Source organism: Penaeus vannamei, chromosome 41 (assembly GCF_042767895.1).
Source record: "Penaeus vannamei isolate JL-2024 chromosome 41, ASM4276789v1, whole genome shotgun sequence".
Classification (NCBI taxonomy): domain Eukaryota; kingdom Metazoa; phylum Arthropoda; class Malacostraca; order Decapoda; family Penaeidae; genus Penaeus; species Penaeus vannamei.
In genome coordinates, this window is record NC_091589.1 from 1,449,073 (window position 1) to 1,463,557 (window position 14,485).

Genomic DNA, 14,485 nt, shown 5'->3' on the forward strand with positions numbered 1-14,485 from the left:
ATATATATATATATGTGTGTGTGTGTGTACGTGTGTGTGTGTGTGTGTGCATATATAACACACACACACACACATATATATCACAAACACACACACACATATATATGTATGTATGTATATATGTGTATATGTGTGTGTGTGTGTGTGTGTGTGTATATAATATGTAACCATGAGGGAGAGAAAGATTTGGAGAGAGGGATGGATTAAAAGGAATATCGAGTAAAATTAAGGAATGGTTCAAAACAATAAATACCACACATTGCTATTACTTTTACCATTATCCTTGCAGCAATTATATTTCCTCCTCATCATAATCATGGTGATGGTAATGAAGTAAATAATCCAGATTACTATCAAATCACTTTTATTCTATTTTATTTCCATATTTACATATCTATCGATTTATAAATTCATCATATGAAGTAAAGAAATTAAAAAAAAAAAATCAGACCATTAAATATATCAACATTATTCAGTACAAGTATCGGTTGTATTTCACTATAAATAGGTTGTGTATTTACATTAATTATTAATTCTATCATTACCTCCGCCAAGTAGACTACGTTTTTGTTAGGGTTGGTTAGTGTGTTCGTTAGTTTGTTGGTTAGCAGGACGACTCAAAAGGTTATGAATAGATTGTTATGATTTTTAACCAGAGTTGTGTCTTGGACCAACCCGTGTGCCAATAAATTTTGGTGTTGTTCCGTAGCATGATCTGGGTTTAGGAATTTTAAGTGTAATTCAAGTGTGATTTCTTTATTGCACAAGTGATTCTATTGCCTTGGCTGAGGTATGCGCTCTTATCTTTATTATTAGCTTGCTATTTTTAATGTTTTGTACGAGTATGTATGTTTGTGTATATCTGTCTGCCTGCTTGTTGATATGTATGTCTGTGTCTGTCTATCTGTGTCAGTGTGCTAGAAGGTATGTGTGTATTCCTTTGTGCACGTGCCTATGTGTGTATTTATTTGTGTACGTGCCTATGTGTGTATTCCTCTGTGTACGTGTCTGTGTGTATTCCTTTGTATACGTGTCAATGTGCGTATCCCTTTGTGTACGTGCCTACGTGTGTATTCCTCTGTGTACGTTTCTATATATGTATTCCTCTGTGTACGTACCTATGTGTATACCTCTGTGTACGTGTCTACGTTTGTATCCCTTTGTGTACGTGTCGTGTGTATTCCTCTGTGTACGTACCTATGTGCGTATCCCTTTGTGTACGTGCCTACGTGTGCATCCCTCTGGGTACGTGCATTACGAGAGTTCCCCGTACACCGGCATCTCAGCATAGCCCATTATCCTCAACAGCCTTTTCACTCTCTTCACAGCATAGGACAGGGCCAGTTTTTCCTCTCCGCTGTAAGGGTCAGTTTCCTTCTTGTTAGGGCGCTTGAATGACCCTTGTAGGTGGTCTTCGAGGCACTGGAGTCGACCGTCGTCTATAGGAATTCTGGAAGAGATCGCTGGGTCAATATTTTTTTTCTTTGTTCTTTTAATTGTTCTTTTTAATTGTATTATTATTTATCATTATTTATTTATTTATTTATTATTTGTTTATTGTTATTATTATTGTTTATTTATTATTATTTATTATTATTATCTATTTATCATTTATTGTTATTATTATTGTTTATTTATTATTATTTATTTTTATTATTATTATTTATTTATTATTTATTGTTATTATTGTTGTTTACTCATTGTTATTATTATTGTTTATTTATTATTTATTATTATTATTACTATTTTTCAGTGTTGGTGCTCTCATAACTACTCTAACTGTTATCATTTTATCTATTATTGTTGTTATTATTGTGTATTCTATCACGATTACGAGTTGTTACATTAGCGTCAGTACTACCGGCAAGATCCCTATTATCATGCTGCTCCTCCTTCTTCTTCTCCCCTTCCTCCTCCTCCTCCTCCTGCACCTCTTCTTCTTCCTCTCCCCCTTCCTCTTCTTCTTCTTCTTCTTCTTCTTCTTCTTCTTCCTATTCCTTTCTTCTTCTTCTTCTTTTTCTTCCTACTTCTCCTCCTTCCTCCTCCTCTTCCTCCTCCTCCTCCTCCTCCTTCCTCTTTCCTCCTTCCTCCTTCCTCCTCCTCCTTCCTCCTCCTCCTCCTCCACCTCGTTTCATAAACGATAGTCTACCAGCAATTGCATACTATCTGATAGTCAACATTAATACACCCATAGTCACTGGTATTTATCCATCACTGGTATTTATCCAACATGGTATCATAACACCTTTTTTTCAAATCCGGTGGTACAGACGAAATGGATAATCATCAACCCATCACAATACTCCCAGTAATATCGCAAGTTCTTGAGAAAATAGTTGAAAACCAATTGACAGCTTTTTTGGAAGACTTGTGCAAGGCCATTGATAGCATCAGCCATGAGATGCTTCTTAACAAACTAACAAATCACGGAATCGATAACTTTTGGTTCAAAAATTACTTGTCCGCGAGAACTCAGTCAAAATCCATGAAAAAGTATCATCAAAGCAACAAGTTTCGTTCGGTGTTCCACAAGGCTCCATCCTAGGCCCAATCTTATTCATTATTTTCATTGTCATCAATTGCAAAAAACTGTCTTCTTATTCAGTACGCTGATGACTCTCAATTTCTTCACGCTGCCTCTTTTGACAATCTAAATGAGTTGATTGGAAAAGCTAAACTGACCCTAACAGAACCAAAGCAATATTTCTACAGGAATGGTCTAAAAATAAGTCCAATGTAGCATTATAGGCAGCCGTCAGAACATTGCAAAAATACCCACAGATACAGTTATAGAATTCCAAGCTTGCTGCAGCAAACCCACCATCACAGTAAGAAATTTAGGAGTAATACATAGACGATACATGACATTGAGACACACATTAACCACATCTACAGAAAATTAACGGTCACTCTGATATACTTAAATCACATCTAAAGTAAAATACCCACAGAAACGAGAATTGCTGTTATACAAACATCATTAAATACTAACTAAACATCTGGGGCTCCACAAACAAAACACAAATACAAAGGACACAGAAACTACAGAACTTTGCAGCAAGAGTAGCACTAGGAAATGTGAATAAATATGACCACATCACACCACATCTAAATAAACTCCTCCTACCCTTCCTCCTCCCTTCCTCCTTCCCTTTCCTCTCCTCCTCCTCCTCCCATTTCCCCTCCTCACATCCCTCCCCTTCCTCCTCCCCTTTCCCCTCCTCCTCCTCCACCACCTCCTCCTCCATCCCTCTCTCCTTGCAGCATTACCTGAGAAACTCGAGCATTTCCTTAACATAGAAAATGGGATCCTGGACCAGCTGTTCGTAGTAGACCACGTGGATGGGGGCGGAGCTCCACAACAGCCGGTCGGAGATCAGCTGTTCCCACAATGTCGTCATTTTCACAACGAAATTGCGAAAATCTAGAAAAAAAAAATAGACAGTAAGAAATAAGCATATGTATACACACAGACACACACACACACACACACACACACACATATATATAAATATATATATATATATATATATATATATATATATAGAGAGAGAGAGAGAGAGAGAGAGAGAGAGAGAGAGAGAGAGAGAGAGAGAGAGAGAGAGAGGGAGGGAGGGAGGGAGGGAGAGAGAGAGGGAGAGAGAGAAAGAGAGAGAGAGAGAAAGAGAGAGTGAGAGAGCGAGAGAGAGAGAGAATAAGACAGGGAGAGAGAGGTGAGAGAAAGCGAAAGAGAGAGAGGGAGAGAAAGAGAGAGAGAGAGTGCCGGCAAAAAGCTTTACAAGGACAGGAAGCTTTTAACCATTCATGAGTTTTATTGTGGAAAATTAATTCCAGTGAGTACTCTTTCATGTTGTCCTTATTCCTGATAACTTTCTGGAGTCGTTTGGCCAAGGACAAGGTTGCCGACGTAAGGGGGGGGGCGTGATCCACCACAGCCTCTTCAGGGATCCATTTAGGTCGTTGGTGTTGCTGGATCTCGCCTCCTGAGCCCTGTTTTAAAGGTCGTTTCAGGGATCCTCTGTGGGATTAAGGTCAGGCCAGCATAAGATGTTGATGTTAAGGTCACTGGGAAAGCTCGCGACCGTCTTGGACTTCATGATGCAGAAACATATCATGCTCACAAATGTCCCAAAATGCAAGCAAATTATTTTCTGAAACATTGGTATACTAGCTTTCCTTCACAATTTTACACGAGTAAAATTGTGAAGTCCTTCCCTGTCCTTATTGCCACGGAAGGCAGCCCACAAAAGGACATTCTCAGGGTGATTCACGGTCGTAATCGCAAATTTCGGGGTCTTACTGTAACACGGTACTCGGGTCTTTGAACCTCCCCAGACCACACGAAAAGTGCTCTCATCCCTAAATATCACTTTGTTCCACTTCTTAGATGTCTAATCTTTATATTTCTCTCAAAAGTTAAGCCTGTTTTTCATTACTTGACTTCTAAACAGCATGGCGACGACTTGTTGAACTCAGGTCCTTAGGCAAGCGATGGCAAATGGTCGTCAGGGTGTTTATTCTTGTGGGAAGCATCCGTTATAGCAAGACCTGATATCACTCCACGTTTCGGTATCTTATCAGTCCTCGTCAATGCCATTTGGGTCCGCCAGAGCCTGCCTTCCTCTGCGGCTGATAGTGAGGTAGTCGCCTCAGTTGGTAAATATCCCCTCTTGACACCCACAGATCTCAGGCCACAGAACTCACCAACTCTCCCTCCTGAAGCAGAGTCAAGGCACTGCCCAAGCCAGAGAGATGGATACAAACCTAGATATATCAATACATTTAATCTACGTCGTGATGTGCTAGCGCCTACCCCCCCCCCCCCTCAATCCACCGTGTGCACTGGCATTGAATCATAGGACCTCAAACGTGCCAAAGAAATGAAAACCCAGGCTGGCTTCGGCAACATAAAAGTAAACCTTCACTCTAACCGCAATAAAAAGCCCGTCAAAAGCCGGGTGAGCAGAGAGCAGAGGCGAGAGGCAGGCTGAAGCCGAGACGCCATCGCTAGCTCGTCTTGCTTTTCAAGGGCGTGAACAGAGAGCATAATATTTTCATGGATTTTCCTTGTAAAGATTTTTTTGTCGTCACTTTACATATATATATATATATATATATATATATATATATATATATATATATATATATATATACATATATATATACATATATATATATATATATATATATATATATATATATATATATATATATATATACAGGGTGTTCGACAGTTCTCAAAGAAGCAGGCTACCTAGGTCCAAGTAGGGGGCTGCCCGGCACAGCAGCAGCGTTTCAGGGGATCCTAGGGGCCTCCCCCGGGAAGACTTTGAAAAATGCAGCCCCTCAGATGCCTTTTCTACGCATCTAAAGACAGTGTTTTTGAAAGTAGCCGGCGATCGAGAGGCCGACAGACGGGGAATTTTCGCCGGGTGCCAGCTACTTCTGAACACCCTGTATATATATATATATATATATATATATATATATATATATATATATATATATATATATATAATTAGTGAAATAAAAATGAGAAATTCTTGGGAAAAATAGCAGAAAATAAAAAGAATGGATGAGTCAATAGATATAGATTAAATAATGGTCAAAGAAAGAGAGAAAAGAAGAAGAAGAAAGGAATGTAAGAAACAGAAGATTTTGATCACTCGAACTTAATTCTCGTATCTTTTATTAGCCACTAAACTGAGCAACATTAATTCATACTATTCCAATATGATTCATGAGACATAAAAACCGATGAAAAATTGTCTATCAATTAGATCATCATATCTAATGCGATTAATTAGAAAAATAAACCTTTGGTCCACATGTGTATAGGTATACATTCCAATATGGTTTATGTGCCAATTAAAAACCGATAAGAAAAAGTATATTGATCAAAATACCCTAATACAATTAATTAAGATTGAATTTATGAGCTGCCCACTCACCTGCTCCAGAGAAGAGAGAGAGAGAGACAGACAGAAAGAGAGACAGACAGACAAAAAGAGAGAGAGACAGACAGACAGACAAACAGAAAGAGAGAGAGAGGGGGGGTGTGAGAGAGGGAGAGGGAGAGACAGAGAGAGAGACAGACAGACAAACAGAAAGAGAGAGAGTGGGGGGGAGGGAGAGAGAAAGAAAGAGACAGAGACAGAGAGACAGTCTATTAATCAAATTATCACATCTCACATAATTCACCCAAATTCACGAACTATTTTACCTTGCGTCTGAAAACTCGCTTCCGGCAGCTGTTTCGTATGTCTATCCTTCCCCTTCAGCTTGTAATATTTCCAGAAGGACACGATGGATCTGAAAGTCAAATTTTAAAATTATAAGGATAAAAACGAACCGTATCCATGTTGACAAATGTAGAAAAGGTATGAATGAGACTGGATATCTTGTCTTGTGAAAGTCAATTTTAAAACCATAAGGATAAGAACGAACCGTATCCATGTTGACAAAGGTAGAAAAGGTATGAATGAGACTGGATATCTTGTCTTGTGAAAGTCAATTTTAAAACCATAAGGATAAGAACGAACCGTATCCATGTTGACAAATGTAGAAAAGATATGAATGAGACTGGATATCTTGTCTTGTGAAAGTCAATTTTAAAACCATAAGGATAAGAACGAACCGTATCCATGTTGACAAATGTAGAAAAGGTATGAATGAGACTGGATGTCTTGTGAAGATATCCAGTCTCATTCATACCTTTTCTACATAAGGATAAGAACACCAAGAGCGATAATAATGATGATGATTTTGATAATGATAGGTGTAGATAATAATTGTTATGATGATATTAATGATTACGATAATAGTGAAGATGATAGTGATATTGATTATAATAATAGGGATCATAGTAATTTTATGTAGTAACTATATCAATAAGAAAACAATAATGATTATAACGCTGATAATGAGAAACAGGAATATGGATAAAAATGCTAGTAATAATGATAAAGATTATGGTATTGATAGTACAGATAATAACGACGATGCAATTATAGCTAAGTGATAACTATGATGATAAGATAATAAGGAACAGTAATGATGGACTAATGATGAATTTAGTCATGATTACAATTACTGAATTGCATGAAAAATGTTGATCAGTTTTAAAGTGTAATAATAACAATAATAACAGTAATCACGATGATGGTGATAATGATAATAATTATGAGTAATAAGATTAATGGTAATAATAATAATGTTATAGTAATCCTCGGATATCTGCCCTCCCCCCCCTCTCTCACCCCTTCCCCCTCTCCCCCTCCCCCCTCTCTCTCCCCTTCCCCTCTCTAACCCCCTCTCCCCCTCTCCCCTCTCTCTCTCCTCCACCCCTCTCCCCCTCTCTCTCCCCTTCCCCCCTCTCCCCCTCTCTCACCCCCTCTCCCCTCTCCCCCTCTCTCTCCTCTTACCCTCTCCCCCTCTCTCTCCTCTTCCCCCTCTCCCCCTCTCTCTCCCCTTCCCCCCTCTCCCTCTCTCTCTCCCCTTCCCCCCCTCTTCCCCTCATCTTCATCTTTCATTCTCTCAGTTTTCTTCCCTCTTGCCTCCTCTCCTTCCTAATTCTACAAAAATGAATGACGATAAATATCATCAGAAGCGGCGACAGAAAAAAAAGTCTTCAACTGGTCCTTTTCTATGGATTATTTCCCGGACAAATTAAAAAAAAAAAATGCAATGATGATTCTCACAACCAAAGCAGCAAAAGACAGGAAAGTAAAAAATAATAATAATAATAAATAAATAAATAAATAAGTAGATGAAATATAAAAATCTTATAATAGAAATACTAGGAAAATATATTAGAAAATTATCAACCGCTTTATGTAGCTACACAGAAAGTTGCAAGCTCTTTATCTTTAACCAGTATGGGTTCAGGAAAGCGAGAGGTACACAACAAGCAACTGTTGCCACATGCGCCAATTTTCAGAGACACCGACAGCAGTGCAACATAGTTTTGCAAGGACATTACCAAAGCCTTTGCCAAAATGCGGAAACCAAGGCTAGAATATTAAATACTACAAATCAGTGTACGAGAGATCACTATAAATATCCTCTGCAACTTTATGGAAGAAAGAAGAGCAACACTTCGGTTCGATACAGTTGCAGGACCAACATTCCCACCACTGAAAATGAGATGTCTTGGAATCGACAACTATTGGTTTAGAAGTTATCTGTCCACAAGAACGAACTCAGTCAAAATTTGTAAAAAAAAAACATATGTCATGTAAAGGTGCCGTCACACCAGCATTTTCCATCAATTTTTTGACAATTTTCTGAAATTTCGTCCATTTTTGAGCGAATTGTCGATTCTCCAGTCAGATAATAATGATCGTTTCTGTCTGAAAACCTTTCTGTCAACTTTTTTCAGCCAAGCATAATCAAATCAAGAGCTATATTCGAGGAAGTTTGTATTTATATTAAATAAAATTGTCAAAAAATATGACGGAAAAAGTGCTAGTGTGACAGGGCCTTAAGAAACCACAGTCTCTCCCGGCGTCCCACAGGACTCCACACTAAACCCTCCTCTCTTTTGTGTGTTACGAAGCAGGTCGGAAAGAACCCAAAATAAACTGCGTAGATGCAACCTTCACCGACGATATAACTCAACCGTTTTATTAAAAGGAAAATCAAAAGGAAATAAAACTGCGATAACTCTGAATGAAATGAAAGGAAAAGAGATGGAAGATTAAAACAAAGGAGAACAAATTTCAACTCCTCGCATTATCAGCGACAGAACAAAGGAACGTGATTGTTGATTAAGAGAGAATTCCACTTAGCGACAAAGTAACCCATACTTGGCACGGAATTCGGCCCCCCGCGTGGCATCAACTCGATGGATAAGAAGACTGGCACTGGTGAAGAAACGCAATTTACGAAACCAAAACGCTAAACAAAAAAAGAAAGAAAGAAAAACGAATACGGAAACGATTGTTTTTCCACAAAACTCCGATCAGAACGAACTTCTTTCGCCTCTCCCTACCTTATCACTCCTTCCCCCTCACCCCCTCTCCCCTCTCCTTCCCCCTCAAACCTTATCTCACCTCCCAACCTCCCCTCTTCTTCCCCTATCTTTCCCACTGCCCTCCTCCCTCTCTTCCCTCCACAAATCCCAACCTCCCTCTCCTCCCCTCTCCTTCCCCCTCCTCTCTTCCCCTCTCTTCCCTCCACAAATCCCAACCTCCCCTCTCCTCCCCCCTTCCCCCTCCCCAACCCCAAACCCCCACCTCGCCGGGTTCCTGATGATAAGGATGCAAGGAAGGTCCGCCCTTATCACTTCGTATCGGTTCTTCATCGTGTTCTTCATGGAGACGATCGCCGTCCCGTGGGTCTTCTGGACGAGGGTTCGGCCGCTGTCGGGGGCGTCGGCTTCCCCGAGATGGCCTGTCGGGGAGGGGGTAGCGTGTTATTTTTCTATTTTTTATTTTTTTATTTTATTTATTTTTTATTTTTTTTTATTTATTTTTTTTTTTTTTTTTTTTTTTTTGAGGGGGGCGGTTGGTTCTCCATTTCTCTCTCCGTTCGTTTCTTTTATATTTCGTTTTCGTATTTTCTTCGCTCTCTCTCTCTCTCTCTCTTTCTTTCTCTCTCCTTCTCTCTCTCTCTCTCTCTCTCTCTCTCTCTCTCTCTCTCTCTCTCTCTCTCTCTCTCTCTCTCTCTCCTTCTTTCTCTCTCTCTCTCTCTCTCCTTCTCTCTCTCCCTCTCTCTCTCCTTCTCTCTCTCCTTCTCTCTCTCTCCTTCTCTCTCTCTCCTTCTCTCTCTCTCCTTCTCTCTCTCCTTCTCTCTCTCTCCCTCTCTCTCTCTCCTTCTCTCTCTGTCTCTCCTTCTCTCTCTCTCCTTCTCTCTCTCTCTCTCTCTCTCTCCTTCTCTCTCTCTCCTTCTCTCTCTCTCCTCTCTCTCTCCTTCTCTCTCTCTCTCCTTCTCTCTCTCTCCTTCTCTCTCTCTCCTTCTCTCTCTCTCTCCTTCTCTCTCTCTCCTTCTCTCTCTCTCCTTCTCTCTCTCCTTCTCTCTCTCTCCTTCTCTCTCTCTTTCCTTCTCTCTCTCTCCTTCTCTCTCTCTCCTTCTCTCTCTCTCTCCTTCTCTCATTCTCATTCACTCTCCCTTCTCTCATTCTCATTCACTCTCTCTCTCTCTTCTCTCTCTCTCTCTCTCCCTGTCTCTCTCCCATCTCTCTCCTTTTTCTCTCTCTCTATCTCTCCTTCTATCCCTCTCCTTCTCTCTCTCTCTTTCTCTCTCTCTCTCTCTCTCTTCTTCTCTCTATCTCTCCTTCTCTCATTCTCTTTCTCTCCTCTCTCTCTCTTCTTCTCTTTCTCTTCTTCTCTCTCTCCTCTCTCTACCTCTCCCTTAGAAACATCTCCAACCCAATAACTTTCAAATAGAAATTAAAGGAGCATCTTCTATATAATCAAAGCATATAAATGTTTATTGATATTTATTTATTTATTTATTTATCTATATTTATATTTATATTTATATTTATATTTATTTATTAATAATGATGTGACCTTCTTACTTTACATTATCATATTTCATAACTCTCCCACGGATGTATTTTGTATTGTTTCTAATATTTCTGTATTAGTGTATTTTGTATTGTTTCTAATGTTTCTGTTTTACTGTATTTTGTATTGTTTCTGATATTTCTGTATTACTGTATTTTGTATTGTTTCTAATGTTTCTGTTTTACTGTATTTTGTATTGTTTCTAATACATCTGTATTACTGTATTTTGTATTGTTTCTAATATTTCTGTATTACTGTACGTTTTCACTATCTGTGCAAAAAGAAGAACCGTCCAACTTATTTTCGGCGAAAAAATAAAAAAAAATCTAAATAAATCTCTGTAATCTGGTAGGCTTTGGCTATATCGTGACGTAATATCATTGCTAAATACGAAAAAATAAGAAAGTTATGGCTAAATCTCTGACCCCCCCCCCCCGCCTCCGGCTCCAATGTTTACTTTGTCGCGGCTGTGCAAATATACTCAACAAATTTGTTTTTATGGATTTTTTTTATATATGTTTCAAATTCCAAATGCACAAGATTTAGGTAAAAATATAGAGATTCTGTGGAAAATTCCTTAACAAATTTGGTCAATGGTTATGTAAGATTTATCAACTTTTTTATTTTTCAAAATTTAGGGTTTTTTTAATAATATTAATGTTTATTATCCGAATGACATGAATGTAAATTGTAGTATTTGTATAAATAACATACTAAAAAATCGCGAAAATCCGATCAAAAATAACGATTTTGATTAAAAAAAAAAAAAAAAAAAAAAAAAACGTGGACGGCCCCCTTAATGGAATAAAGTGTTCTGACTCGACTTTGACGAAACGTGCCACCAGTTCCCGAAAAGCAACTCACCTGCTTTGAGGATCTCTTGGTCCCTGTAGACAGCGCCAGTGAAGATCCCCGACGCAGCCTCCAGCAGATACCTCGTCCAGGTGTTGCCAGAACCGGGAAAGGAGACCAGGTACGTCCTCGGCAATCCCAGGGCAAATCTGTGTGGTATTCAGGGGTGTCATTCTCCTTTCCTGATCTGGTCGTTCTTGTTCCTGGTATTCGTCTTAATGCTTGCGGTTGGGGACTGTGTCTCATTATGCTGCTTCGGTAATGCATTTTTTTTATTATCATGCCTTTAATTCTTACTGTTATTATTCTTTCATTTCATCGTAGTATTATTTATGTATTTTATATTATTTCTGTTATATTTTTTCTTCATAATTTTATTTATTATTATTATATAATCATTTCTACTAATCGTAATTTCTTAATCTATTCATTATAATAAGGATGTCTTTATTTCATTTTAAAGTTATTATACCTTCATTTACTTTTGTTATTTCATCTGTTTCATTTAACTGTTATTATGCCTCAATCTATTATTTTTAGTATATCTTTATTTAATTATACATTTCCTTTAATTAGCAAAATGTACATATATCTACTTTCCTATACATCATTAATTAATGAAATGCATATTCATATACTTTCATATGCACTTAATTACTGAAATACTCATACACATCTACCTTTACAAACATTCAATCAGTAAATTTGATATATTACCTATACCTTCATGTACATGTAATGCATGAAATACTCATATACATCTGTGTATGAGTGTGTGTGTGTGTGTGTGTACGTGTCTGTGTGTACGTGTGTGTGTGTGTGAATGTCTATCGCTCATATTCAGACCCTTCGGACACCTTTAATGGAGAGCCAGACCGGCGTCTCGCGCCCATCAACCAATCATGGTTGAGCCGCTTCGAGTCACAGCCAATCAGAGCTGGCCGCGCGAACCTCCTCCGGAAAAGGTGTCCGAAGCGTCTCTGAATACGAGCAGCGCGTGTCTCTTACCTAGTCCGGTACTGAGAACATGCAGCGGAAGGATTGTCTTTCCACAGTTGCCAGGTCTTGCCATTTGGGTCCCACTTAACTACATATTTTCCTGAAAATTCATGAAAAAATGCTAAAAGAATTAACAAAATTCATGCAGCGTTTGGAAACATGATAAATCCATCAAGACCAGATCATTACAAGATTAAACAGAATAATTATGGTAAGGTAAAGAACACAAAAAAATCATTACTTTTTCGTGTATGATAAACAGCAAAGCATAGTTAGTCAGATACATTTCTATAATACCAACATTTAGCAAAAAAAACAAAGGTTTTAATTTCATGCAGAGAAGCATTTATGGACGAAGACGAATATGTTAAAAAATGAAAATAATAAATTAATTGAACTAAACTGCTAAAATGGAACACATAATCAAACAGAGATGTCTATAAAGTTATCAAAATTGTCACGTGATCAAATAAAATTGCTAATAATTAACATAAAATATTACGTCACTGACATATATCTCATGAAGATTTCCTGAAGACATAGTTATTCACTCTGAATTTTTAATTCTGTTGAAGGGGGATTCTAATACCTACGTAAAATAAATATAAATATAATAAACAAAAAAAAAAAAAACAGATCTACAGCCCACCCTATCTCTGGAAAAAAGTAAACTGGCAACTCAACCGGACTCTGGGGCACTCCGATTCACATTTTTTCTCTTGCTAATCTACTCAGCTGACACTTAATTTGTTTATCTACATGTATGGTATTGATTTTTAAAAAAAAAGTACAAACAACATGGTCATGAACTTACATCACTCAGCTATTTCTATTCATTTTTCCTAAAAAGAGAGAGTCAGAGGGGTGAGTTGCCGGTTATCATTTAACCCCATGCAATACAAGCAGTGTTGCTATTCTAGCGATTTTCCGCTAGATCTAGAGTAGAATTGTGATCTGGAAGGAAAATTTTGAAAGTTTATATACCAATTTTCAAGAGCCATTTTTGAAAGTTTGTTTACTTATTTTAAGAGCCATTTTTGCGGGAAAATGAGCAGCTTTTTACTCTTGTGTTTATTAAGTCCAGTCTAGCTGTTTTTTTTTAAGTCGACTCTAGCGGTTTTGTGGAAATAACAATGGCAACACTGAACATAAATAACTACTGGTGCACTCTCGTCAATTAGAGAATCTGACTATATGCAAATTTTAGGATTCATTTGAAACCTTTAACTGATATGATATGCTACTAATGATGATATCTTATCGTTGTGATATGGTTCCAATAATATTACTTTGTGATGGTATGATATGGTAATTTGTACCAGCGTGATGTGGTAATATTAATGTACTTTATGCTGGTATAGCATGTCATGGTACTTTGTACTGGAATATAGTACTGTTAATGGTGTTTTGTGCTGAGTATATCATAGTACCTTGTCCTAGTATGTTATGGTACTGTTGATGGTATGGAATAATTCATTTGGAATTTAGATTAGTGATAGCATGGTTTATCATAGTATTTTGTACCAATAAGATATGATACCATCATTGGTACCAAATGCTAGTATGGTAATGCTATTGCCAATGGTATTTTCGGCTGGTACGATATGGTACTCTTAATGGTATATTGTGCAGGTATATAGGACTGGCAATGGTACTTGGTAGATCAAAATATTGGTACAATAAACTGTTGGTCACCCAGGAGCCATGGTGTGGAACAATCGTTTTACTGACAAATAAATGTAATTACTCTGTGATATGTGAAATGTAATAACTTTGATATCGCTTTATCTGATCGAAGGGAGAATACTCTCTGAACTTTTTTTTTTTTTCTTTTTCTTTCTTTCTTTCTTTCTTTCTTTCATTCTTTCATTCTTTCATTTTTTCTTTCTTTATTTATTTATTTATTTATTTATTTCCTCTTTCTTTCTTTCTTTCTTTCTTTGTTCTTTCTTTCTTTCTCTCTTTCTTTCTTTCTTTCTTTCTTTCTTTCTTTCTTTCTGTCTTTCTTTGTTTTTGTCTTTCTTTCTTTCTGCTTTCACTCTTTCTTTCTTTCTTTCTTTCTTTCTTTCTTTCTTTCTTTCTTTCTTTCTTTCTTTCTTTCTTTCTTTCTTTCTTTCTTTCTT

At 37.7% G+C, this 14,485-nt stretch overlaps 1 protein-coding gene across 1 annotated transcript in view; it reads right to left on the minus strand.

Moving 5' to 3' along the window:
• Positions 1–347: 347 nt before the first annotated feature.
• Positions 348–14,485, minus strand: part of LOC113816288 (sialate:O-sulfotransferase 1) — a 28,749-nt gene continuing 14,611 nt past the window's right edge. Inside the window, exons 4-9 of the mRNA XM_070117828.1 lie at positions 12,372–12,462; positions 11,376–11,512; positions 9,237–9,393; positions 6,224–6,312; positions 3,271–3,424; positions 348–1,450 (exon numbers count right to left, since the gene is read on the minus strand). Of these exons, the coding sequence (XP_069973929.1) occupies positions 1,255–1,450; positions 3,271–3,424; positions 6,224–6,312; positions 9,237–9,393; positions 11,376–11,512; positions 12,372–12,462 (824 nt within the window). The 3' untranslated portion in view covers positions 348–1,254. The remainder of the gene's footprint in view (positions 1,451–3,270; positions 3,425–6,223; positions 6,313–9,236; positions 9,394–11,375; positions 11,513–12,371; positions 12,463–14,485) is intronic.